Source organism: Arvicola amphibius, chromosome 4, assembly GCF_903992535.2.
Source record: "Arvicola amphibius chromosome 4, mArvAmp1.2, whole genome shotgun sequence".
NCBI classification, from domain to species: domain Eukaryota; kingdom Metazoa; phylum Chordata; class Mammalia; order Rodentia; family Cricetidae; genus Arvicola; species Arvicola amphibius.
The window spans coordinates 1350364-1373472 of record NC_052050.1 but is presented as its reverse complement, the minus strand read 5'-3'; the positions used below and the strand labels follow the sequence as shown (position 1 = coordinate 1373472).

At 50.9% G+C, this 23109-nt stretch overlaps 2 protein-coding genes across 4 annotated transcripts; both read right to left on the bottom strand.

The window, feature by feature from the left end:
• Positions 1-8000: 8000 nt before the first annotated feature.
• Mcrip1 (MAPK regulated corepressor interacting protein 1) lies at positions 8001-15415 on the bottom strand. 3 transcript variants are annotated; one of them, XM_038326684.1, is made up of 6 exons: positions 15371-15415; positions 9769-9820; positions 9571-9689; positions 8949-9050; positions 8720-8833; positions 8001-8615 (listed from the first exon to the last, which is right to left on the bottom strand). In XM_038326684.1, exons 2-5 carry the CDS (start codon positions 9774-9776, stop codon positions 8769-8771), a joined length of 294 nt encoding a protein of 97 aa, XP_038182612.1. In that variant the 5' UTR covers positions 9777-9820; positions 15371-15415; the 3' UTR covers positions 8001-8615; positions 8720-8768. The 3 variants fall into 3 exon arrangements, with proteins under 3 accessions (XP_038182612.1, XP_038182611.1, XP_038182610.1); XM_038326683.1 differs by lacking the exon at positions 15371-15415 and adding an exon at positions 10884-11607 and having other exon boundaries at positions 8731-8833; XM_038326682.1 differs by lacking the exon at positions 15371-15415 and adding an exon at positions 10884-11602.
• Positions 15416-15872: 457 nt separating this feature from the next.
• Ppp1r27 (protein phosphatase 1 regulatory subunit 27) lies at positions 15873-17461 on the bottom strand. The gene is made up of 3 exons (XM_038326685.1): positions 16618-17461; positions 16370-16520; positions 15873-16066 (listed from the first exon to the last, which is right to left on the bottom strand). The coding sequence occupies exons 1-3, from the start codon at positions 16805-16807 to the stop codon at positions 15943-15945; spliced, it is 465 nt and encodes a 154-aa protein (XP_038182613.1). The 5' UTR covers positions 16808-17461; the 3' UTR covers positions 15873-15942.
• Between the last annotated feature and the right edge of the window lie 5648 nt (positions 17462-23109).

Here is a 23109-nt window from a genome sequence, read left to right as displayed (position 1 = left end):
TTACTAGGACTAACTGGTGGGAGGAAAAGGGTGGAAGCCAGCGCCACACTGCACCTGCTAGAGACCAGGAGCTTCTGACCTTGCATCTCATCCCAGGTCTCCAGGCTTCAAGCCCCAGATCCTGAGCTCTAGGTGCCTGGGTGCCTGCTGTGGGCACAAAGCCACTCCAAACCAGCACATGAGTGTGTACACTCTCCTTCACGCCAGCTGGGCTCAGGGTTGGTGACTGCCTTGGGGGATGCAGCTGGCTGAGGGCCTCCTGACAGCCCTCCCCATCCTGAGTCCCTCTGTCCTTGTCCTCCTTCACCCCTGTCCCCATCTCTGTCCCCAAGGGAACTGGAGCAGGTTGGCACAGGCAGGGGAAGAGGTGGGAGCCAGGCAGGTTCACCTAGCTAATGAGCGTGAACCATGGCCAGACAGCTCAACCCAGGACCCATGCAGCATCACTTTTGCTTCTGGGGACCCCATCCCTTCTCCATGGTTCTCTCCCATCCCTCAGTCCAGCATGTTAGTCTCCCTCCCCACCATAGGAATGTTGGATGCTGTCCAGCAGAGGGTGTGAGCGTGCCCAGGTATGCCCAGGTGCCTCAGAGGGATGCAGCTATATGAACATGGAAGAAAAGAAATGCAGTCCTGAGACTGGCATATAAATGCTCGATGTTCCAGAGGAATGTGTGTGTTGTTAGAAGGCAGGAAGATAAAGAATTCAAGGCCTGGGGCTACATAGCAAGTTCAAGACCACCCTGGGCTACATGAGACTTTCAAAAAACAACAACAACAACCTGAAAGTGCTTGATGTACGATTCCCTCTGTATGCTGTGAATACCATTGGTTAATAAAGAAACTGCCTTGGCCTGATAGGGTAAAACTTAGTTAGGTGGAGAAAATTAAACTGAATGCTGAGAGAAAGGAGGGTGGAGTCAGAGAGAAGCCATGTAGCCCCGCTGCAGACAGACGCTGGGAACTTTAACCAGTAAGCCACAGCCATGTGGCGATACACAGATTACTAGAAATGAGATAAATTAAGATGTAAGAGTTAGCCAATAAGAAGCTAGAGCTAGTGGGCCAAGCAGTAATTTAATTAATATAGTTTCTGTGTGGCTATTTCGGGTCTGAGCTGCCGGGTGACCGGGAAACAAACAAGCAGCCTCCTTGCAACAGAGAGCTGTCTTCTCCCATCTTATATTCCTCTCTTGGTCTGGGATTAAAGACGTGCACCACTACCGCCCAGTGTCTATGGCAAACTATGTGGTTACTGGTATTAATGATGTGTGTCACTACTGCCTGGTCTGTAAGGCTGACCATTGGGGCTGATTTACACTCTGATCTTCAGGCAAGCTTTATTCATAGTTTCTGTGTGATTATTTCAGGTCTGAGTTGCTGGGAGGCCAGGAAACAAACAAGTGGCCTCCCTTCAACAATTGGTGCGCCAACGTGGTAGACTAAATCCACATAAAACCTGAGGGGGCTTGGAAAGGAATTCTAGACACTAAAAAACAAAGTTTGGCTGCATTTTTTGCCATATGGGCTCTCCTTGCTGGCGGCGTGCTGCAGCTCCTTTAAGGGAGGTCTTACTGATTCAGCGGTAGCAGAAACAAAAGTCACACGGTTTTAAAAGTGGTGGCTTCCTGGTTTGCCAGCACAAACGGCTCTGACTCTTTCTGGAGGTCCAGCTGTGGAGCGTTTAAATGAGGTCTGTGAATAGACTGCTACAACTTGCTTAATGGCAACACAGACCCGCTGTGTGCCTTGAGATGGGGCACTGTGCATGGCTCTCAGAGGCAGCAAACAGCCCCGACATGCTGAGCTGGGCAGGGCAAGCAGGCAGTGCCACATTTTCACCTGCCAGTGGCGTCACTTAAGTTCATAAAAAAGGGCTTAGCGTTTTAAGATGCACTTCTGGTCAGAAAATAATTTTAAATATACAATAAAGACAAATTCAGATGGAAAAGACCACTAAATGGGTCACAGTGTTGGATAAATGTACATAGGCTTGGGAGAGAGAAGAAAAAGAATATAGACAGTTATAAAAATAAGTAAAAGGTATTTTTTAAAAAAGGTAAAATCTTTAAAGAGACAGAGTAAGACAGTCATTGATTAAAAGGATTAAAGAAAAATAAGCCACGTAAAGATGGAAAATTCACAGAGAGTCTGGATTATGTATATAATTGTGTTTTCTTTGAATTTTTTGACTGTGAAGGAGCTAAGTACAGAGAGACATTTCACTGTATGGGCTGCTAAGCTAAACCAGAATGTATATTATAAAGGTATCTTGACTTCAGAATTTGCGTCTAAGGATATATTGCTTTGGAAAAGAGGTTCTTCTTTTGTTTTCACAGAGGATGAGAACCTGTGGATTAATTCCAGATTGATGTGGTTGGATTCACCAAGACCCCCTGAAAAGTTGCCAATGAACACCCTCAAAAAGAAAAATACTGCTGGGCGGTGGTGGCGCACGCCTTTAATCCCAGCACTTGGGAGGCAGAGGCAGGCAGATCTCTGAGTTCGAGGCCAGCCTGGTCTACAAGAGCTAGATCCAGGACAGGCTCTAGAAACTACAGGGAAACCCTGTCTTGAAAAACCAAAAAAAAAAAAAAAAAACAAGAAAGAAAAAAGAAAAATACCTTGCCCAACAAACAGCAGGAAGTAGTTTGAAGAGAACTATGTCCATATTCCCAAATATTGTTTTTTTAAATATTATGTATGCAGTGTTCTGTCTACATGTATGCCTGCTGATCAGGAGAGGGCGCCAAATCTCACTACAGATGGTTGTGGGCCACCATGTGGTTGCTGGGAATTGAGACCAGGACCTCTGGAAGAGCAAGCAGCGCTCTTAACCACTGAGCTATCGCTCCAGCCCCCAAATATTGTTTATAAATGTTTGCTTACATTTAAAAGGGGATATACTATAGAGATTTGCATTGGCATGGATCTTGGTTTACTGATAAAAATTTAAGGTCAATTTTGTTATACTGTGTATATGTATATTTCTGCTCTTGAGTAAAGTATTGTGTTTGTGCAGTTCATTTAAAAATTTAAAGTATAATTAAGAAATATAGGTTAAAAATAATCATCTATAATAGTCAAGCTTGTAGTCATGTTAGATTTTCTAGACGTAAAGTGATGTATTTCAGATGGATAGGGATTCTTCAAACCTTTCAAAGACTACAGATTATAGCATTTAAAATGTTTTAAGAATTTAGGACTTTTCATGACAGTGAGACACACCTCTCCTGGCAGCACCAATTGCTTCAAAAGGATGATGGGCATTGAAGAAGCTCCTTATGGAGTTTGTTAGCCATTTGGGCAAGAAACTGTTCTTGCCGGGACTGCTTGATGAACTAACTGAACATACAGAACCCCCAGAGAAATGACAGCAGAGCTTGCCTAAGGTGAGACGATCCTTTGGGGTTCCTGTTTCATAAAAGAGTCTGCACGGCATTCTGTGGGACACAGAAGAAAGTGACTGAACTGTCTTTGAAATTTCCTGCTTCATAGAAATGTCTGCTGGATACTATGGGCCTGTAGGCTGAAGATGGATGCCCCAAGAGTAGAGAAGAACAGTTCAGGCAGCGAGATGTCTGTGTCATTTCTAGAGTTTTGGAAGTTGCTCACAATGCACTTTCTGTTTACTTAGGTAATATTATATCCTTCCGGACTCTTTGATGGCTTTGAAGAATTGATAGTTATAGTTTTCCTTAGATATGATAAAATATAAACTAGATATAAATATTGTAACTGTAATTCTTGCTTGATAACTGTTTTGTTATATGTAATTTTACTGTTAAAGTTAAAACCTTCCTTTTCATTAAAAAGGGAGGTAATGTGGGATTCCCCTCTGTATGTTGTTAATACCATTGGTTAATAAAGAAACTGCCTTGGCCTGATAGGGTAGAACTTAGTTAGGTGTGGAAGACTAAACTGAATGTTCAGAGAAAGAAGGTGGAGTCAGAGAGAAGTCATGTAGCCCCGCCGGAGACAGATGCTGGGAACTTTACTCTGTAAGCTACAGCCACGTGGCCATACACAGATTACTAGAAATAGGTTAAATTAAGATGTAAGAGTTAGCCAATAAGAAGCTAGAGCTAATGGGCCAGGCAGTGTTTTTTTTGTTATAAATTTATTTATTTATTTATTTATTTATTTATTTATTATGTATACAATATTCTGTCTGCGTGTATGCCTGCAGGCCAGAAGAGGGCACCAGTCCCCCATTACAGATGGTTGTGAGCCACCATGTGGTTGCTGGGAATTGAACTCAGGACCTTTGGAAGAGCAGGCAATGCTCTTAACCTCTGAGCCATCTCTCCAGCCCCCAGGCAGTGTTTTAAATCATATATTTCTGTGTGATTATTTTGTGTCTGAGCTGCTGGGTGGCCAGAAAGCAAACATGTGGCTTCCCTTCAACAGGTGCTGGCTGTGGGCCACGGTGCACACCTTTAATCCCAGCATTTAGAAGGGCAGAGGCAGGCAGACCTCTGTGATTTTGAGGCAAGCTTGGTCTGCATGGTGAGTTCTAGGACAGCAAGGGCTATGTAGAAAGACCCTGTCTCAAACACATAAACAACAAAGCCCCCAAAGGGCGGAGGGTATAAGTGTGTGAATCTGTGGTTAATTCCACAAGTAAGGCAGAATGCATGCTGGGTAAGTGGAATCCCAGTGCTGGGAAACCAGCCAGGCATCCTAGCCTAACTGACAGTGCTTCCAGCCAATAAAAGACCTATCTCAAAGGAGGCAGGCGGCCTTCTAGGCATTTCCCAAGCTTCTACTCCTGCACATATATATGCGCTTGCTCATACACGAACGTGCACATACATGCATACACATATAAACACACAAAAAAAGTAAAAAGAGAAAGAAAATGAGGCAGATGGCAAAAGAAGGCAATTAGCAATTCCAAGGGGGAAAATACAAAAAAACAATTTACCCTTTGTTTGGCTTTTGAATACAAACAGAAACATCAGGATGTAACCATTCAATCTTGATGTAGCCAAAACTGTAGCGAAAACAGAGCCATCTAGGAGGGCTGGGGTGGTGACTCAGTTGTAGAGAGTACCTGCCTAGCATGATCTGATCCTCAGCATAAACTAGATGCAGGGACACATGCCTACAACCTCTGCATTTACAAAGCTGGATGGAAGAAGGACTGGAAATTCAAGGTTACCTCAGCTACATAGCAAGGGTGAGGCCACCTTGAGATCCTGTCTCAAGAAGACAAAGACAGAAGCAAAACCACTGTTGGGGTTGGAGAGATGGCTTTGTGGTTAAGAGCACTTACTGTTCTTGCAGAGGACTGGAATTCAGATCCCAGAACTTATATCAAGCAGCTCACAATTGACTGTAGTTACCGCTCCAAGGCATCCAGCGGGTACCCTGAGTCTCTACAGTCTCTCTCTCTCTCTCTCTCTCTCTCTCTCTCTCTCTCTTTCACACACACACACACACACACACACACACACACAGCCGGGTTTAGTATAGATGGATCTTCATGACTCTGAGGCCAGATGGTCTACATGGTGACATAGGAATTCCAGAATAGCCGGAGCTACATAGTGAGATTGTTTTGTTGTGAGAATTTATTCAGCCAACAGCTTTTGGGGTACCGGCCCTTAGGGCGTGGCCTGAGGTGCTATGTGTGGACTGATAAGCTGAGAGAAGCTTTCTTGGGAGGTCTGTGGTTGGTCGCCTCTCCCCAGGGCAGAGCGGCAGGACAGCGGGTTGCAGCTGGTCTGTTATTTCGTGAGTCTGTTTCCCTCTGAACCCCATTTCCTTTGCATCCCCATAATAAAGACAGTTTGTACCTCTTACTTTACTGTCTAAAAAAAGGGGGAGTCTGGGGTCTGGAGAGATGGCTCAGAGGTTAAGAGAACTGACTGCTCTTTCAGAGGTCCTGAGTTCAATTCCCAGCAACCAGATGGTGGCTCATAACCATCTATAATGAGATCTGGTGCCCTCTTCTGGCATGTAAGCATACATGGAAGGAATGTTGTATACATAATAAATAAACAAATCTTTTTTTAAGGGGGGGTTGTTTTGTTTTTCAAGACAGGGTTTCTCTGTAGTATTTGGAGCCTGTCCTGGAACTCGCTCTATAGAACAGGCTGGCCTTGAACTCACAGAGATCCACCTTCCTCTGCCTCCCGAGTGCTGGGATTGAAGGCTTGCGCCACCACCACCTGGCTTTTCTTTTTAATCTTATAATAAACACAATTAAAAAAAAACTATAGAGAAGACACTGGACATCAACGGCCCAGGCTTTATATTAGGGGTGCAGTAGGAAGTGGAAAATCAATAAATGGAAACCCAAGGATGACTGGCTGTGGTGGCACACACCTTTAATTAACTCTGTGAGAGTTCCAGGCCAGCCAGGCCCATCTCTAAAAAGCAAAAACCTCCATGTTAGTTTTATGTGTAATTTTGTCACCACTGGCTGAAAGCAAACTGTGATGTATGGACATCTGTAAACAGCACAGGTGGAGGGGCACACTCATCCACGAGGGCGCTGGCATCCTCTCGCTCACTCTACAGCCCACTAAGCCTGGTAGCCCTCAGGATGGCTAAGGGTTACAAGTATCATTGAAATACAGTGGAGACAGAGTAGCTTCAGGATGGGCCTGCACCAGGGTGGATGGGAGACCCGCTGCAGGCATCCATACCCAGATCCTGACTCCTCTCTCCGCAGGCAGAAGGACGCAAAGCCCGTATCAGGGTGGATGGGAGGTAGGAGGTGGGGACCCTGTGGCAGCCCTCAGCAGGTTAGGAAGATGGGCCTGTTGCAGGTTGGGGGCCACGTAACAATAGCAAACCTCCCTGAGTCCTCCAAACAGGTACCCCATCTACCAAATCCTATTTCCCCACCCCTGCTCACCGTCTGACCTGAGAGGCCCCATGCAGAGGGCACAGGTACTGGGAAGTCCCTCGAAAGCCCTCCCAGGGTTTACAATGGACTCCCGCTAGCACTGAGTAAAAGGCAGGGACTCTTGGGGAACGGAGAGGCAAACCACATAGGCCTAGGGGGCTGGGGTCACCGGGGAAGAAGGCAGGAGGACCCACAGGCCAATACAGAACTGATCCAGTTGTTAGGAGCCCAATTATAAGGCTCTGATACATTTCAGGGGCATTGAGGTTTGTCTAAGAGCTGTCTGGCACGGAGCTCTCTATACTGGGATAACCTCATCAAGAGAATCCATGGTGACTGACAGTGGAGACAGGTACTTAGCCCGGGAAACCACAGGAGAACCAAGCACTAAGAGGCTGGGATATGAGGCTCAGCTGAAGGTCATGTGTGTGGCACCAGCCCAGTTGCCCTGCAGGAAAAGCGGGGCGACTCTGAAGGGCTCTAGTGCACCTGGACTTGAATCAACACCACTAGGAGGCAGGATGTTCACAGGTTAGGACTTTGCTTGATGCCTTCCAGTCCTGACAATGGGAGGCAGATTGGGTAACCCACAGCCTAGGACACTGAGCCTCTGCAAACAGACTCACAGGCCCCAGAGAACTAACAATGCCAAGTCATGGGGGACGGCTTGGCACCTCCAACAGCTACTTATCACTGCCCTGTATTGCCTGCACCTCCCTGAGGAGACTTGTCTTGCCCAACCCACATCCAGGAGATGTCTCTGGGGGCCACTTGAGCCCCGGAATACTCTTCTGGGAAAGCATGATCCTGAAATAAATTTTGCTTTGGCATCTTCTCAGGACCAGGAGCATTCCAGGGCCGGTTCCACGACTGAAGGTCAAACGCAGTCAGGCCTCTCCTTGGCCCAGCAGCTGCCCTGGGACAGCGGAGGAGCTCATGCTCCTCACAGCCCATAGACTAAGCAAGCAGCTCAAGGTGGCCCAAGAGGAAGCGAAGCCTGCTAACTATGCTCAGGGCTCCACAGAAGGGCAGCCTGGACAACGTGAGGAGCTGGTTTTACCACTTAACAGACTGGGGGGGGGGGGGGGGGGGGGGCAGCGGCAGGGGCTCACAGGGCCTGACAGACTGTTGAGAAGCCACACCCAGTGCCACCAGCCTTTATTCACAGACCCTCAGTCTCCAACAAAGACACCTGGATTCAAGAGGGCACAAAAAAGGGGGCCTTGGTGATCCTCCCAGTACACCCCAGAAAGCCAGGACAGGCCTGGCAGCACCACTCCTTCAAGGTCAGCCTCAGTGCCCCTGCTCAAGGGCACTGCTGTGGCCACAGGGCTACAGGTACCAGGAGACCAGGTCTGGTCGCCAGAGGCCCCTTCAGGAGCCAGCACTGTCCTCGGTTCAGAGCTGATTCCACTCTGAAACTGAGGCAAGAGAAGAGAGGGGCAAGATGGACAGTGGGGATGAGGGGGGCTCCCCAAACGTCCAGGCTCCACGGAGAGAGCCACACTGGATGCAGGTGGGATTGCACAGTCCTGATTTCTGGTCATTCGAGGTCCCAACAGCCGAAGAGAGGTCCCTTTTTTCCTTTCTGACCTTAGGTGGCCAGGAAGGAGAGGCGCGAGGCATGGCAGGTAACAGCAGAGAGGGCTGGGTAGGCAGGACCAGGTGCTACCCAAGATGCAGCTGGCAGGGGAAAGGGACAAGGGCTGACATAGCCAGACCCCTGTTCCCCCAGTGATAGGGGCAACTTGAGACCCTGGAGAGGAAAGGAAGGGCTTTGGTCACCAATCCTGCTGGATCTGGGGACTACAGACCACTAGAGCACTCTTCCCCCCTCCCCCAGGAGCAGAGGAAACCAACATCAAGTGCACCCTGATCTTCCGGAGGCCAGGGGAGGGCGCCAGGCACTCTAGGACTTCTTGGCATCCTGCGTGTTCCGGCGCTTCAGGTCACTCAGGTCAATGGGCTTGAAGGCTGTCAGGGGACAGTCTGGTTGGTGCTCAGAACAGAACCCCGACCCGGTCTCCATGGCACCAACCGAGGTGCCTTGGGAAGGAAGCAGTGTGGCTCCCCAGGTCCCCCCACTCACTCTTCAGGCTGGGGTTGGGAACCTTCTCCACATACTCCTCCACTAGGCCCCGCTCTCCACCAGACAGCTGGCTGCGCAGGTCTCGTTCAACACCCTGCCAGGCTGCGACAGGACAGTGGTCAGGGCCCTGCAGTACTCAGCCCACAGCACGTGTGCAGAGCGTCTGCCCAATGCTGGGCCAAGCAGGCCTGTCCCCTGCAGCAGTACCCATCCTGCCTCCACCAGTTTCCCTGTCAGCTGAGGGTGTCCTGCAGAGCCCTCTGCATCAGTTTCTCCCGCCCGTCTCTCCTGTGCCATGGCCTCCTCCAGCTACGGGACAAACGCATGCCTTAGAGGGTCCCGCCAGTCCCACCTCCCAGTGCGTTTGGTTCCAATTTCAACCACACCACACTGTTCACAGCTACTTACTCTCCCAAGGAAACGTCTAGGCCTGAGGACCGACTCAGAGACACCACCTCTTCTGGTTCCACCCACCGCCCACGCCCTTTCTTGGATTGCCAGTCTTAGTTTGTGGCCCCTGAAGTATGGTGCAGTCCTCACTGCAGGTCTGCTGTCTAGGACCAGACCAGCGGGAAGACCCACGCGGGCAGCAGAAGCAGGGCACAGGCACCGGTGCACCAACCTTCATAAATGAAGCGCACATTCTCCTCGTGTGCTGGCGTGAAGATCTCGCTGCTGTTGGTGGGGGAGCGGGGACTGCTGTTCCTCTTGCCGTTGTAGACGACCCTGGAGACAGGAGAGCTGGGGGAGGCGCCAGGTGTGAGAAGGGATCAGTGGGACAGGTGGGGTCCCGACTCCCACACACAAACTTAACACCTACCTGGTCATCGCTGGGTGTCTGGTCCTGGTGCTTGGCTGCTGAATCCTGCGGCCTATGAAAGAGAAACCCAAAGAACGGGAGATGTCACCCTTCCAGCAGAAACAGGAGCCACCTCTGTGGCCCTGAGTCCATGGGGACCCTTAGGCTTGAGTTGCCAGTGGCGCCAAGCAATCCTGAACAGCTATGGGGGTCAGTGTCAGTCAGGACACAAAGGGCACAACAGGCCACACACTGCTTAACTCAGCCACTGAGGCATGCGCTCAGCCCCATCTCCCGCCCACTCCTGTCTTCAGTCTGCAGACCCCAGCTCTGCCCCTGAGGGCTATTAGGACTCAGTACATCTTCTGCAAAGCCTAAGACTCAGCCCCCCTCTATCCGTGGGAACTGCACCATGAGAAAACCAGCTTTCCTGAGCCCAGAGACATCTGATCAGTGACCCCAGGAACACTAGAGAACCAAAACCAAAGCAGACCAAGAGGAAGGCATCACTGGAGGGAGCAGCCAGGCCTGGCCCGACCCAGTGACCGGAACCTGGGGTGCAACCTCTTTATAGGCCAGAGGATTTTTGCTGCCGAGTGGGTAGGGTATCTATGTTTAGGGTCAGAATCTCATAATTAACCAGCTGAGGACACACAGTCCAAGACGAGAAAACCAGCCATACAAGGTTAGTCCTAAGCCTGGCCTTGGTCCAGATGGGGCAACCCCAAATGCTGAAGAGGAAGGAGACCAAGACAGTACCAAGCATGCCACGCCAGGCTTTCCCAAAGGCTCTTCCATGGTCAGTGAGCCGTCATTAACTCTTCAGATGGGTGGACACCTCGACAGCATCACATCAACTCCCGTAAGAGCTCTCAAACCTGTCCTCTCCCTGAACCTGGCTCCCTGCTCTACTGCCTTAGTCTTTCCCAAAGCTGCCAGCCCAGGACATCAAGCACAAGGAAAGCCCTGAGGGGTGACGGGGGCAGTAAGAGGAGGTGGGGAGCTCCAGTTACAGCCAGGACACAGCAGGGCAGTGCTGGGGCTAACCTGGCCTTAGTTCCAGGGACCAAGCATCCTTTTTCTGTCATCACTGCTTGATAGTGCCCCAGGCCACCACTCTCTGCTGCCTCTCCTACCCATGCAGCCTCGGGCTCTGGTGGTCACATCCTCCAATTCCTGGGTGCTCCAGCCTTGCTGGCAGCAGGCTCTTTGTTTGATGAAGCAGAGAAACCTGAGCATGTTTCCTGGCGAGGAATGAAGTAACATGATACCAAGTGAGCAGGGTCTCTAAAAAGGCTGAATGTGTCGGGATCCAGCACCAAAGTGGGGACAATGGACTAATAATGGCAGAGTCTGCAGAAGCACATGGATGTCTACAAACTTTAGCACACTGCAGAGTCTCTGAGATCACAGGCTACTGCTCATCAGCCAGGTAAATGGGGTGGTGGTATAACAAAGGGTATCCATTGTGAGTGAGCAGCCAGGGAAAGAACCCTACTGCACAAGAATCATGCAGTATCCAGGCCCCTACACCCTGGTGCTCCCACTAGGATGGCAGCAGGGGCAGAAGTTGGGCAAGGCCACCCTGAGCTCCATGCCCAATATTTCCTAGCCCGGCTTTTCTTCTGTCACAAGTGTGTCAATGCCCCAGCCATGTCCCTCATTCCGTCAACTCCACAGTACCTTTTGGGTCTTTTTGCTGTTTGTGTTTAAAGGCAGGAAGCCCAGGCTGGCCTCAAAATCACCATGTAGTCAAAGCCAGCCATGACTCCTGGTTCTCCTGTCTTCAGCCCCCAGGGCTGGAACTGCAGGCATAAACTACCACTATGCCTGGCACAACCCATAACCCCTTTTCTCTTTATCTTTGAAAGTGGTTGTCGCAGGGCGGCAGTACCACACACCTTTAATCACAGCGCTTGGGAGGCAGAGGCAGGCAGATCTCTGTGAGTTCGAGGCCAGCCTGGTCTACAAGTGATGGAGGACTCTCATTGGTTAATAAAGAAACTGCCTTGGCTTTTTGATAGGACAAGATTTAGGTGGGTAGAGTAGACAGAACAGGAAGAAGGGAGTGAGGCAGATGGCTCGGGCAATCGTCATGCCTCAAGCAGTCGCCATGACTCTCCTCTCTGAGATGGATGCAGGCTAGAATCTTCCCGGTAAGCCACTCCTCATGGTACTACACAGATTACTAAAACTGGGTTAATCAAGATGTGAGAATTAGACAATAAGAGGCTGGAACTAATGGGCCAGGCAGTGTTTAAATGAATACAGTTTGCGTGTTGTTATTGTGGGTGTAAAGCTAGCCATGTGGGATCCGGGAGGGATGAAAAGCAGGCCTGCTCGCCTCCCCACTACATACAAGAGCTAGTTCCAGGACAGGCTCCAAAGCTACAGAGAAACCCTGTCTTGAAAAACAAAAACAAAAAAACAAAACAAACAAACAAAAAGTTGTCGTCCCAATAATTTCAAACATCAAAGTCTAGCAGCCTTTTTTTCCTTATAAATCTGGGGCCTCATGAATTCTAGGCAACTGTGCTACCTTAGGTGTAATCTCTTTCTTCTTTACTTCTGAGAAGGATCTAATTTACCTAGGCTGTCTTTGAACTTACTATTAACTACGCAGGCCATGGAGCTGCAATCCTCCTGCATCGGCCTCCTGAGTAGCTAGGGTAGCTAGGCTATGAGCCTGTGCCACCACCATGCTCCACTGTGTGTGAAAACATACGTTTTTGTTGTTGTTGCTGCTTTTTTGTTTTTTGTTGTTTTGTTTTGTTTTTGGGGTGAACTCATAAAATAAGACACAACTAACAATGAAGGTATCTCAGATGTGATGACCCTCAGTGGCACATCCCTACTGTGGCCCTGCCCTCCTCTGACCTGCACACCCGTCCCTGCTGCCCCAGATTCCCCTGGCTCCCCTGTAGACTTAAGTGGCAGCACAGCTTCCTGACACTTCTCAGCCCTGCCCAGGAGAACCACTTGGGCTGTGCACTGTCGTACAGTTCTTGGTCCACCTGGGCTGTGCACTGTGGTTCGGCTCTTGGTTCACTTGGGCTATGCACTGTGGTATTGCTCTCGGTCCACTCGGGCTGTGCACTGTTGTACGGCTCTCAGTCCACTTGGGCTGTGCACTGTGGTACGGCTCTCGGTCCACTTGGGCTGTGCACTGTGGTACAGCTCTCGGTCCACTTGGGCTGTGCACTGTGGTACAGCTCTCGGTCCACTTGGGCTGTGCACTGTGGTACGGCTCTTGGTCCACTTGGGCTGTGCACTGTCGTACGGTTCTTGGTCCACTTGGGCTGCGCGCTGTCGTACGGTTCTTGGTCCACTTGGGCTGTGCACTGTGGTACGGCTCTTGGTCCACTTGGGCTGTGCACTGTTGTATGGCTTTTGGTCTGTATGTTTCTCATGTGTCACTATACCACAGCCCCCAGAGCAGTCAGGTGTAAACTTGCTTCCTGCTGAAAGACTACACCTCCCAACTTCCCTTGCAACCATGGAAGTACAGTCTGCCTCTATAAGGGGCCACATCCCATCTTCCTTTGCAGGCATTTTGGCCATCTGCACAGCTGGGTACAAGCACTCTCCGTGAATGAACACGGTCCCACCTAAGGTCGGACCAAGTCTTTCTTTCTCCCTCCAGTTTCTCCATAGCCGCCTTTTAAAAGTCAAAAGTCCTACTCCCTAATCACCTGTCCGGTCCCCTGAGGCCACAAGTACCCTGGACAGAGGTCCTCCATCCCCTCTCCGGGGCCTCAAGACAAGGGCTTTGGATTCCCCACTGAAAGTGAAGTGGTCACCACGGACAGTTTACCAGGTCCTCCTGCTTCAACGAATGCATAGCCACCTGAAACCCGGATCTTCAGCCAGCATGGTATTGGACATGACTACACCACCCCAGTGGGAACCAGTAACTAAAGGGTGCTACCGACCGCTGGGCGAGACAGAAGATCTGGTGTCAGCTCATGCGCAAACAAGGTGGAGATCCAGGGGCTGAGAACGCCACAGCAGACCCTTGCCAAGGGAGGCCTATAAGGCAGGCCCTGGGCTTGGAACCGTATATACTGTCTGTGCTGTTGTCACAGCTAGCCAGGAAGACACCTGGCGATCCAATTTCAGAGGATGAAGCAGCTGTCACCTAGCAGAGGTGCTCTCCCAGCCCCCACCCAACCCAAAGCCTTCACAGCTGCAGCAGCTGGCCGGGGTGCTGGATGCTGATTTTCCCTGAGCTTGCCTCAATTCCTGTCTGCATGCTACATCAGGTTCCTCTCCGCTCCGCTCCGAAATACCCGCTTCCCAGCAACACCCATGTGCGTCTGCTCACAGTCCTCTATCCCACGGGGAGTTCTTATTGAATGGGTTTATACTATGCAGAACCATTAGCTTCTAAGAGACCCAAGGCCTTCAGGGACTTCCTAGATGGCAACATGGGGAGACAGGACAGGCTGCAGGGGGGATCTAAAACCCACTTCAACTTTTCTAAAAGCATTCGATATGCCAGTGGCATGATGCTAGGTGGCAGTCATACTTTGCTGCCCAAGAAAGCAACAACAGGGATGGTCCCCCACCAGAACCAAGGGTGCAAAGACTGGTCATTATTGTTCTTTTGGAATTTCTGCTATCCGAATTTTGTTTTCTTCCACTCCCGATCCCTTTTAGAAAAAAAGAGGTCTCATATCGCCCCGGCTGGTCTTAAACTTCTGATCCTCCTGACTCTACCTCACCAAGTTCTGGGCTTACAGACAGGTGCCATCACTCCCTGCTTCAAATTTTCTGGTTCGTCCTTCCATGTCTTTTACCCTTTACAGATTATGAGGCCTTTACTTAATGACTAACCAAACGAGCAAGGGACGCTGTGCTGTGACAGGTTGGGTCTGCTTCCGGATGATGACCTAGAATGTCAGGTGTAGCCTCTTCTTTCCCTGGACTAGCCAACCACAATATTCCCAGGCCCCTCATTCTGGAGGACTTGGCTCCTGCTGCCCTCCCGTCGTGTGTGTGTGTGTGTGTGTGTGTGTGTGTGTGTGTGTGTGTGTGTGTGTGTGGTGTGTGTACGCGTGCGTCCCTCTCTGCCCTAGACACTCCCCAGCCAGGTGTTCACAACTGATCCTAACTCACTGGAGACCTTTGCCTGAGCTTATCCGCTGCCTGAAAGGTGGCATCCAGAGTGGCGATCACCCCAGAACCAGGACTGCTTTTGTCAACAGGGGCACGGGACTTCCGGCCACCATCCATCCAGTCCACCTTGCGGACTAAGAGCGGACAGGCCCTGGACTTGCGCAGAACCACTGCATCTGCACAAAAGCGATGTGGGCAGGGCAGGTAACGAGCAAAGACACGGGCGCGGGTTGGGGGGCCGGGCCTGCGCGGCCCAGAAGCGGGAGGAGCCCTCGGGGAGGCTGCCCCGGGACTGCGGGCGTCGTCTCCCCGCGGGAGGCCCGGCATCAGAGGCTCCTCCGGGCTGCTGCCACGTCCGCACCCCGCGGCGACACCGGCCGCGTCTCTCCCCCGCGCCGGCCGGGCGACTCAGCGACACCAGGGCGGGGCGGGGCGGAGCGGTCAAGGTCCCGCGGAGCCCGCAGCGCCCCGCCCCGCCGCGCCACCCGCGCCGCGCCCTCCTCACCTCGCCCTCCTCGCCGCCGCCGCCGCCGCCGCCGCTGCCAGTGGGCCGGCCGGAAGTGACGCCGCCGCGCAGGCGTGCACGGCGCGGGCCACGTGATCGCCGGCGCACGGGGTACGGCGAGGTCGGAGGCGCGGGCGGTCGTCCCGGAAACGCGGGGTTGGGGAGGTTTTTCCCCGCGTGTCTGAGAAAGGAGACGGGTGGACGGGGACAGGGGCGGCCCGGGTCCCAGTGGCTCTAACCCGAGTCGTTGCGCCGCCACGAAGCCGCATCTGAGCGTGCGTGGTGATGGTTTGGCACTGTACCGCGCTAAGTAGTCATCATCACAGCTTGGGAATCACGTTTATTGAAAAAGTAAAAAGTATCATCATAAAAAAGGAAAAAAACGAACAAACAAAGCAAAACCTGGAGAAAAAGTCAGGCCAGAGAAAATGGGTATGGGGGCAGGGGAAGTCGTGCCCCACGACGAGTCCTAGCATCCTGGCTGCCTCCCTGGCACGCTCAGTGGGCACACCTTGGCCCCTAGGGCAAGGTGCTTGCTTCTCCTCCAGGGAGGCACAAACCCAAGGGCTGGCTCAGTCCATGCTGGTTCCTTTGAAGAGTTCCACCAAGTCCTTGAAGTCTGGGTCAATAAGGTCGGAAGGCAGATCGCCATCGTCGTTGGCTGCATCCCTGTCTGCTCCCAAAGAGATGAGATACCTGGGGTATGAAGGGCTGTTGGTTAAAGCCTACTCAGCCCTCCCAGGAACAGAGGGCTAGAATTTGGGGGTCACCTGTTTGTTTTTATTTTTTCCAGGCAGAGGAGGAAGAAACCTGACCCCTTGGAAGCTATGGCCAGATTTTCCAGTTTGCTCTAATGTTGCAATCGGGTAGAAACTGCCAGAATCCCTCAGAGTTGCTGCCTACACCGTTGGAGCTATATTTGGAGGTTCACATGCTGGAGACCAATTGAAGCCTGGAGGGAGTGAGATGAAGCCTCTGTGCCCTGTTCCATAGTCTCACCTGGCTATGTCAGGGTACCCATCGCTGCAAGCGATATGCAGAGGTGTCCAGCCAGTCTCATCTCGCTGGTGAATGTCCGCACCATATTTGACCAGCAACTTCACACAGTCCAGGTTTCCAGAGAGCACAGCTTCATGCAGAGCAGCCAGGCCTGGGCAGGGTGGGAAGACAGGGTCAAAGCTGTAACCCTCTGCGTAGAATTTCCCCTACCTCTTTATAGACAGACTAGTCCGACGATTCGTACTCACCTGAGGGGTGGATAGTGTCCAAGGAGACTTTCCGAGCCCGGATAAAGCGCCCCACCTGCTCCAAGTCACCTTGACGGATGTGGTCCAAGAAGAGAACATCATTAGGGAAACGCACACTGCGATCAGCCAGCAGCCGCCGCCGCCGCTGTCTGGGGCTATAGCGAGCATAGCGGGCAGTTCTGCTGGGCATCCCGGGGGTTAGGATGGACTATCTCTGTGGGGACCCTACTTCAGTAGGTATGAATGGGAAGTATGCCAGCCAGACCAGATCAGTGTGTAGGCTCTCTGGCTTGACAGAACCTCAATTCCAGCTTATATAGAGCTTGCGGGGCTATATAAAGCCGCTCAGTCATGCTTGCAGACGCGAGGGGCTGAAACCGAGCTGCTCCCCCCTCCCGGAGCACAGGATCATGTTTAGTGGCTCATCTTTCAGCACACCTGTTGCTATGTCCGGCCAAAGGGGTCAGATCCTTCCTGGCTACTACACCCTGTCTGCAGCTGGACCTAGAAGGTGCTTTATAGAGGACAGGAGAAGGACTAGAGAGCCCACGGGAGAAGCTGTGGATGTGGGCTCAAGGGCGTCAGGAGGGGCTGAGCTTGAAGGATGGCTTACCTGTCTACCTGCTGGAAGCTGAGCCCCATCGCCATTTGAAAAGCACTGATCCGTTGTCATTTAGGAGATCTCAGTGCTGTTCATTTCCCAACATGTTGTTCTTACCTTCCCTTGTAGCTTCTAGAGAAGATTCCCAGAACCACTTCAGGGTGTATCATACTGACCAGAACTGCTGCTGCCCTGGCTAGGATCTCAGTCCTGCAGGCCAACACTACCAGTCCTAAGCACCCGCCTTGCATGTGTGTGCGTGTGCACGCACGCACGCACGCACGCACACACACACACACACACATTGTCTCTGGGTTCTGAACAGTCTCCTAGAGACTACATTAAAGGTGTCATCCAGTCCATTCCTAAAAGACCGGGTGGTACCCATTACAGGTGGAGAATGGGAAGGATCCCACACGTTAGTTTCCTGCAGACTCTGTCTTGCTTTTGCAACAGCTTCAGCCAAGGTCTCAGGTGGTGCTTGGCTTGGGGGCATGAGGCTACCTGGTAGATGGAATGCAGGAATACAGCTGGGCCAGAGGAGCCCTGAAACTTGGTTATGGAGCTGTGGATAACCTGACTCTACAGCTTCCTCTGACTTCCTGAAAGCTAATGGTTGGCTCTGACCAAGTCTCACAGACCCAGGTCTCAACTCTCGAAAGGTTTGCTCTCGCTGGACACTAGTGGTGCACGCCTTTAATCCCAGCACTCCGGAAGCAGAGGCAGGCAGATCTCTGTGAGTTCAAAGACAGCCTGGTTTACAGAGCAAGTTCCAGGACAGGTTTCAAAAATACAGAGAAACCCTGTCTCAAAAAGAAAACCAAAAAAAAAAAAAAAAAAAAAAAAGAGAGAGAGAGAGAGAAACAAGCGTTTGTTCTCATGATTCCTGAGGCCGGCAGCCTGAGACGCGGGTAGACTCCAGAGGTTCTGAGGGAGCCTCTACTCCCAGGCTTCCCAGCCTCCGCTCCGGAAGTCAGTCCAGTCCTTGGTGTTCTTTGGCTTCTAAAAATATTTGCCCAGTCTACATTCGTCTCTAATGGCTTCTTTCTATTCCTGTGTCTGTGTCCTACCCAACCCACCTTGTTTGTTTTCCAGATGGAGTCACTGGCTCTGAACTCCCTTTTGAACTGTGAATCAGGCGAACTCCTGAGCATCCCTTCCATCAGTTCCCAAGTGCTGGGATTATAGATGTGCACCACCACACTGAGCAACCCCATTAAAATTTTCTCTTTCTTTAGGAAAGGTGTTTGTTTTCCAGGTTGGCCAGCCTTGAACTTGTAATTCTCCTCTCTGAGCCTCCTCAAAAAAAAAAAAAAAAAAAAGTGCTGGAATTATAGGCGTATGCCATCACATCTGGCGCAGATTTCTTCTAAAGACGCCGTCCAGAGGCGTTCTCACAAAGACTTAGGTAATGCTGCTCCAGTGTGACCTCTCCCTATCCATTTTCACTAACAATGACCCTATTTCCAAGAAACTCACCCTCAAAAGTGCTGGGAGCTAGGGCATGAAGCAGGGAAACCCAACCTACTAGGTGGTCATGGGAGGCCTGAGACTGGGTAGCTCCTTGGCCGACTGGGGAGCTGGGAAGGCAATGTAGTCAGCTGACCTTACATCACCTGGCCACTTTCCAGCCAGCACCAAGCCAACAAGTTACACACCCTTTAGGTGTAAAGCCGAGGTCCACTGGCTACAAGACACACGGAATGAGAGCTCCCTGCCTGGCAGGGGTGTTTCCACCATCCCTCAGTGCTCAGAGGCTACTCCCTGAGTTTGTGTACCCCAAAAACTTGGACAGGCCCTGAGAGAATCTGTTGTGGATGGTTCTGTGGCTCTGCATCTCCAGGGCTCAGTTCTGGTCTCTTAGGAGGAGTCAGGTCCCATGTCTTCTAACTTGCTTCCCTAAAGCAGGGAAATTAAACGTTCTGCACTGTAGCTGGGTGACAGACATCCCACGCCACTCCGGCCGCTTGTATGTGAAGATTATCTCTTCCTGTGTTGTGAAAAAGTTTTGTCTGTGTTCCCAGCTCAGAGGATCGTAAGAAAGCTTGTGAGTGAAGGTGCCACCCACAGAGCAGCAGGGGGACCACAGAGCAGCAGGGAGGACCCACAGAGCAGCAGGGAGGACCCACAGAGCAGCAGGGGGAACCACAGAGCAGCAGGGAGGACCCACAGAACAGCAAGGAGGACCCACTGAGCAGCAGGGGGGAACCACAGAGCAGCAGGGAGGACCCACAGAGCAGCAGGGAGGACCCACAGAGCAGCAGGGAAGACTCACAGACCCGCCCGTCCACCTGTCAGTGATCACCTCCAGTGAGACAAAGTCTGGGCTCTCTTCGCATGTGGAGCCTTGGCCACTTGGCGCACAGAAGTTCTTGAGTTTGGGGTTTCTGTTTGAGTCGGAGTTTCGGCCCCCAAGCCTTCCAGGCAGTATTCCTGGGAATTGTGTGTTCTGAGCTGAGGCCTCTGCCTGGTATTCCTCAACTTTCAACAGAAACGACAGTGAGCTGTTCAAGTCCCTAATGGTGGTTGATGTTAGAAAAAAGCCTGGAATTACCGACTTCTGTCCCGATCCTCTCAGATAGTATGGACTTACAAGGTTACTAGTCTGTGATCTTAGAATTTCTACTTTTTGGAGAATGGACTAAAGCATTTACACAAAGCTGCGGTGGTGACAATTTCTGTACTTCCCACATTTGGGAGACAGAAGAAGGAAGTTCAAACTTCAAAAAAAATATTCAAAGGTTACCCTCCAATATTTTTTTCTTTTTCCTTTTTGGTTTTTCAAGAAAGGGTTTCTCTTTGAAGCTTTGGAGCCTCTCCTGGAACTTGCTTTGTAGACCAGGCTGGCCCCAAACTGGCAGAGATCCACCTGAGATTAAAGGTGTGAGCCACCATCCAGCCCTCCAGCTTCGTAGCCCTCAGACTTTCAGTCCCCTTGCCAGCAGAGCGGCGACGGCGCACACCTTTAGTGATCCCAGCACACCAGCAGAGGCAGAGTTCGAGGCCAGCTTGGTTTACAGAGCGAGTTCCAGGACAGCCAGAGCTACACAGAGAAACCCTGTCTCAAAACAAAAACAAAAACAAACAAAAAAACTCCTCTTGCCTGAGCTTCCCAAGCACCGGGATTGCAGGTTTGCATTACCAGACCCAATTCCAATTTATCAAAGTCCAGCACTGGGAACATAGTTCTGGGGTAAAGTGTTGTCTAGCGAGCCAGCCAGACACTGTCTCAACAACAGCAACAACAACGAAGAGTTCAACACAAATTTGCCATAGTAACACAACCTCTGGGGGCTAAGGCAGATTGTTTGAGTCCAAAGCCAGTCTGAGCTACATAGTGAGTTCAAGGCCAGAAGGGGTGGCACAAGTCTAAACTGAACCAAACCTGAAAAAGAAAAAGAAAAAAGTCTGGTAATATCACCAGTAGGGACGTGTACCCAATGCTTGGGGGCTGTGAGGTGCTAGGTAATCCAGCATAGGCTGCGGAATGGTCAGTCAACAATTCAACTTCAAAGTCTGAAGCCCCTTAGGGAAGTGCTTTTGGTTTTGTTGTTGTTGTTTTAAATTCCAAACTGCTGGCTTCTGGCTACCTGGGGGGAACTGGGAAATCCCTGTCTGCTAAACCTTCACCACTTCCCCTAAGAGCCTTCAGTTGTTTGACTAATCCACCAATCCCAGCCACAGAGGTTTTAGACACCACCCTGTAGCTGCCCAGCACAGTCTGGCTCTGGAATGCTCCATCAGCTGCCTCTGCAAAAAGGGGAAAGGTATCTGTGAGTCACACTCCTCTCAGGAGCGCGTGACAGTGGCTGCCCGGTTTAAGCTTTTTTATCCAGAGACCAAGTTCCTGCACAGCTGGGCAGTGAGTGGTGCGCTGGCTGAGGGAGGGAGGGATGTACAGCATCCTTTATAGTTGGGACTGGAAACAGTCTGCTCACAGCCCTGCTGGTTTTCTTCCCTGGAAGTCCTGTGGCTTTTTTTTTTTTTTATTGGTATTTTTGCCTCAATGTACGTCTGTGTGAGGATGTCAGAAACCCTGGAACCGGAGTTCCAGACAGATGTGAGCTGCCATATGGGTGCTGGGAATTGAACCCGGGTCTTCTGGAAGAGCAGCCAATGTTCTTAACCGCTGGCCCATCTCTCCAGCCCATCCCATGGATTCCCTTAATGACAGCCTTGATTCACATTCTGAGGACAAAATTTACACCTTCCCCTGTCAAACTCCAAAGTGACTGTACCCACTTTTAGGTGACCACGGTCTGTTGTGCCAGCAGGCCCCTGCTGAAACGTCTGGAGCAGAAGCAGCTGGAAAACAGCCCCTACAGTGAGTCACCAAGAGCCAGCAAAGGCAGCGTAAGCGGACAACTGCCCTAACTGCTGAGTCAGAATGAAGACTATCAGAGTGACAGATACCTGGGAAATGTGGCCCTGCCTGAGGAGGTGACAGAGTCCTCTTCCCCTGCTTGTGTGCCAAACCAGCGAGGATCATCCCCGAGTTTGTATGAGCTTTTATGGAGGGATCAGGCAGCCATGGAGGAGATGACCACTGCCCACACCGCTAGACCCGGGAGAGAATCATACAGGAAGAGTTGGGTCTGGCACAGTGGCTATCAGCAGGGGGACCTTGCGTTGGTGCTGAGACAATGTCTTGGTCCGAATACCTTCAGAAAGTGCACATGTGTAGCCAGAATACAGATGAGGCAATCTGTCTGTCTGACCCCAGGCAGCTTGCAGCATTACAGTCAGGGCCCCTGTGACCACCCTGAGTCCTGTGACCCTTTGGCCCTGTGTGCTCTACTCCTGTCCTGAGACTCTCGGGCACCACGGCGCTCCCAAAGGTATCCATGTCAGAAGGGAAGTTTGGGAAAGTCAACCTCGGGAGTATCACGATCCCCATTGCATGTGAGGGGGTGGGTTTGAGCCTGGGAAAACAACTGACTTCAGTCTTAGTTTCTTTTTTTTTTTTTTTTGGTTTTTCGAGACAGGGTTTCTCTGTGGCTTTGGAGCCTGTCCTGGAACTAGCTCTTGTAGACCAGGCTGGTCTCGAACTCACAGAGATCCACCTGCCTCTGCCTCCCAAGTGCTGGGATTAAAGGCGTGCGCCACCACCGCCCGGCCAGTCTTAGTTTCTGTTTGAAGTAAGACTTCTTTTAAAATTTTATTTATTTATTTATTTGTTTGTTTGTTTGTTTGTTTATTTATTGAGACAGTGTTTCTCTTTGTAACAGCTCTGGCTGTCCTGGAACTTGCTTTGTAGACCAAGCTGGCCTCAAACTCACAGAGATCCACCTGCCTCTGCCTTCTGAGTGCCAGGATTACAGGGGTATGCCACCACCATTCAGCTTAAATTTATTTTGTGTTCACTGGTGTTTTGTCTGCATGTATTGTATGTCTGTGTGCAGATGTCAGAAGCTCTCTTAACTGCTAAACCATCTCTCTAGCCCTAAGTGTGTCTATTTATTTATTTTTTTCTGGCTCTTAACCATTGAACCCCAGACTGTTGAACCAAGTCTTCAAGTTAAACTTTATATATATATATATATATATATATATATATATATATATATATAATCTCATGTAGCTCAGGTCATCTCTGGACTCCTTGTGTAGCTGGAGATGGTCTTTTTACTTTCCCTTCTCAAGTGCTAGGATTACAGGTACGCACCACCACGCCTTGCCTCCCCCACCCCTTCTTTCTTTTGAGACAGGGTCTTACAATGCCTAGAACTCACTATGTAAGCCACACTGGCCTCGAAGTCACAGATCGGCCTGCCTTTGCCTAGGTGCTGGGATTAAAGATGTGCACCTCCATCCCCAGGCTGTTTTGTTAAGGCCTCCTGCTTCAGTCTTACTAGCGCTGGTACTCAAAGTGTGTCAAAACTGGGGAGAAC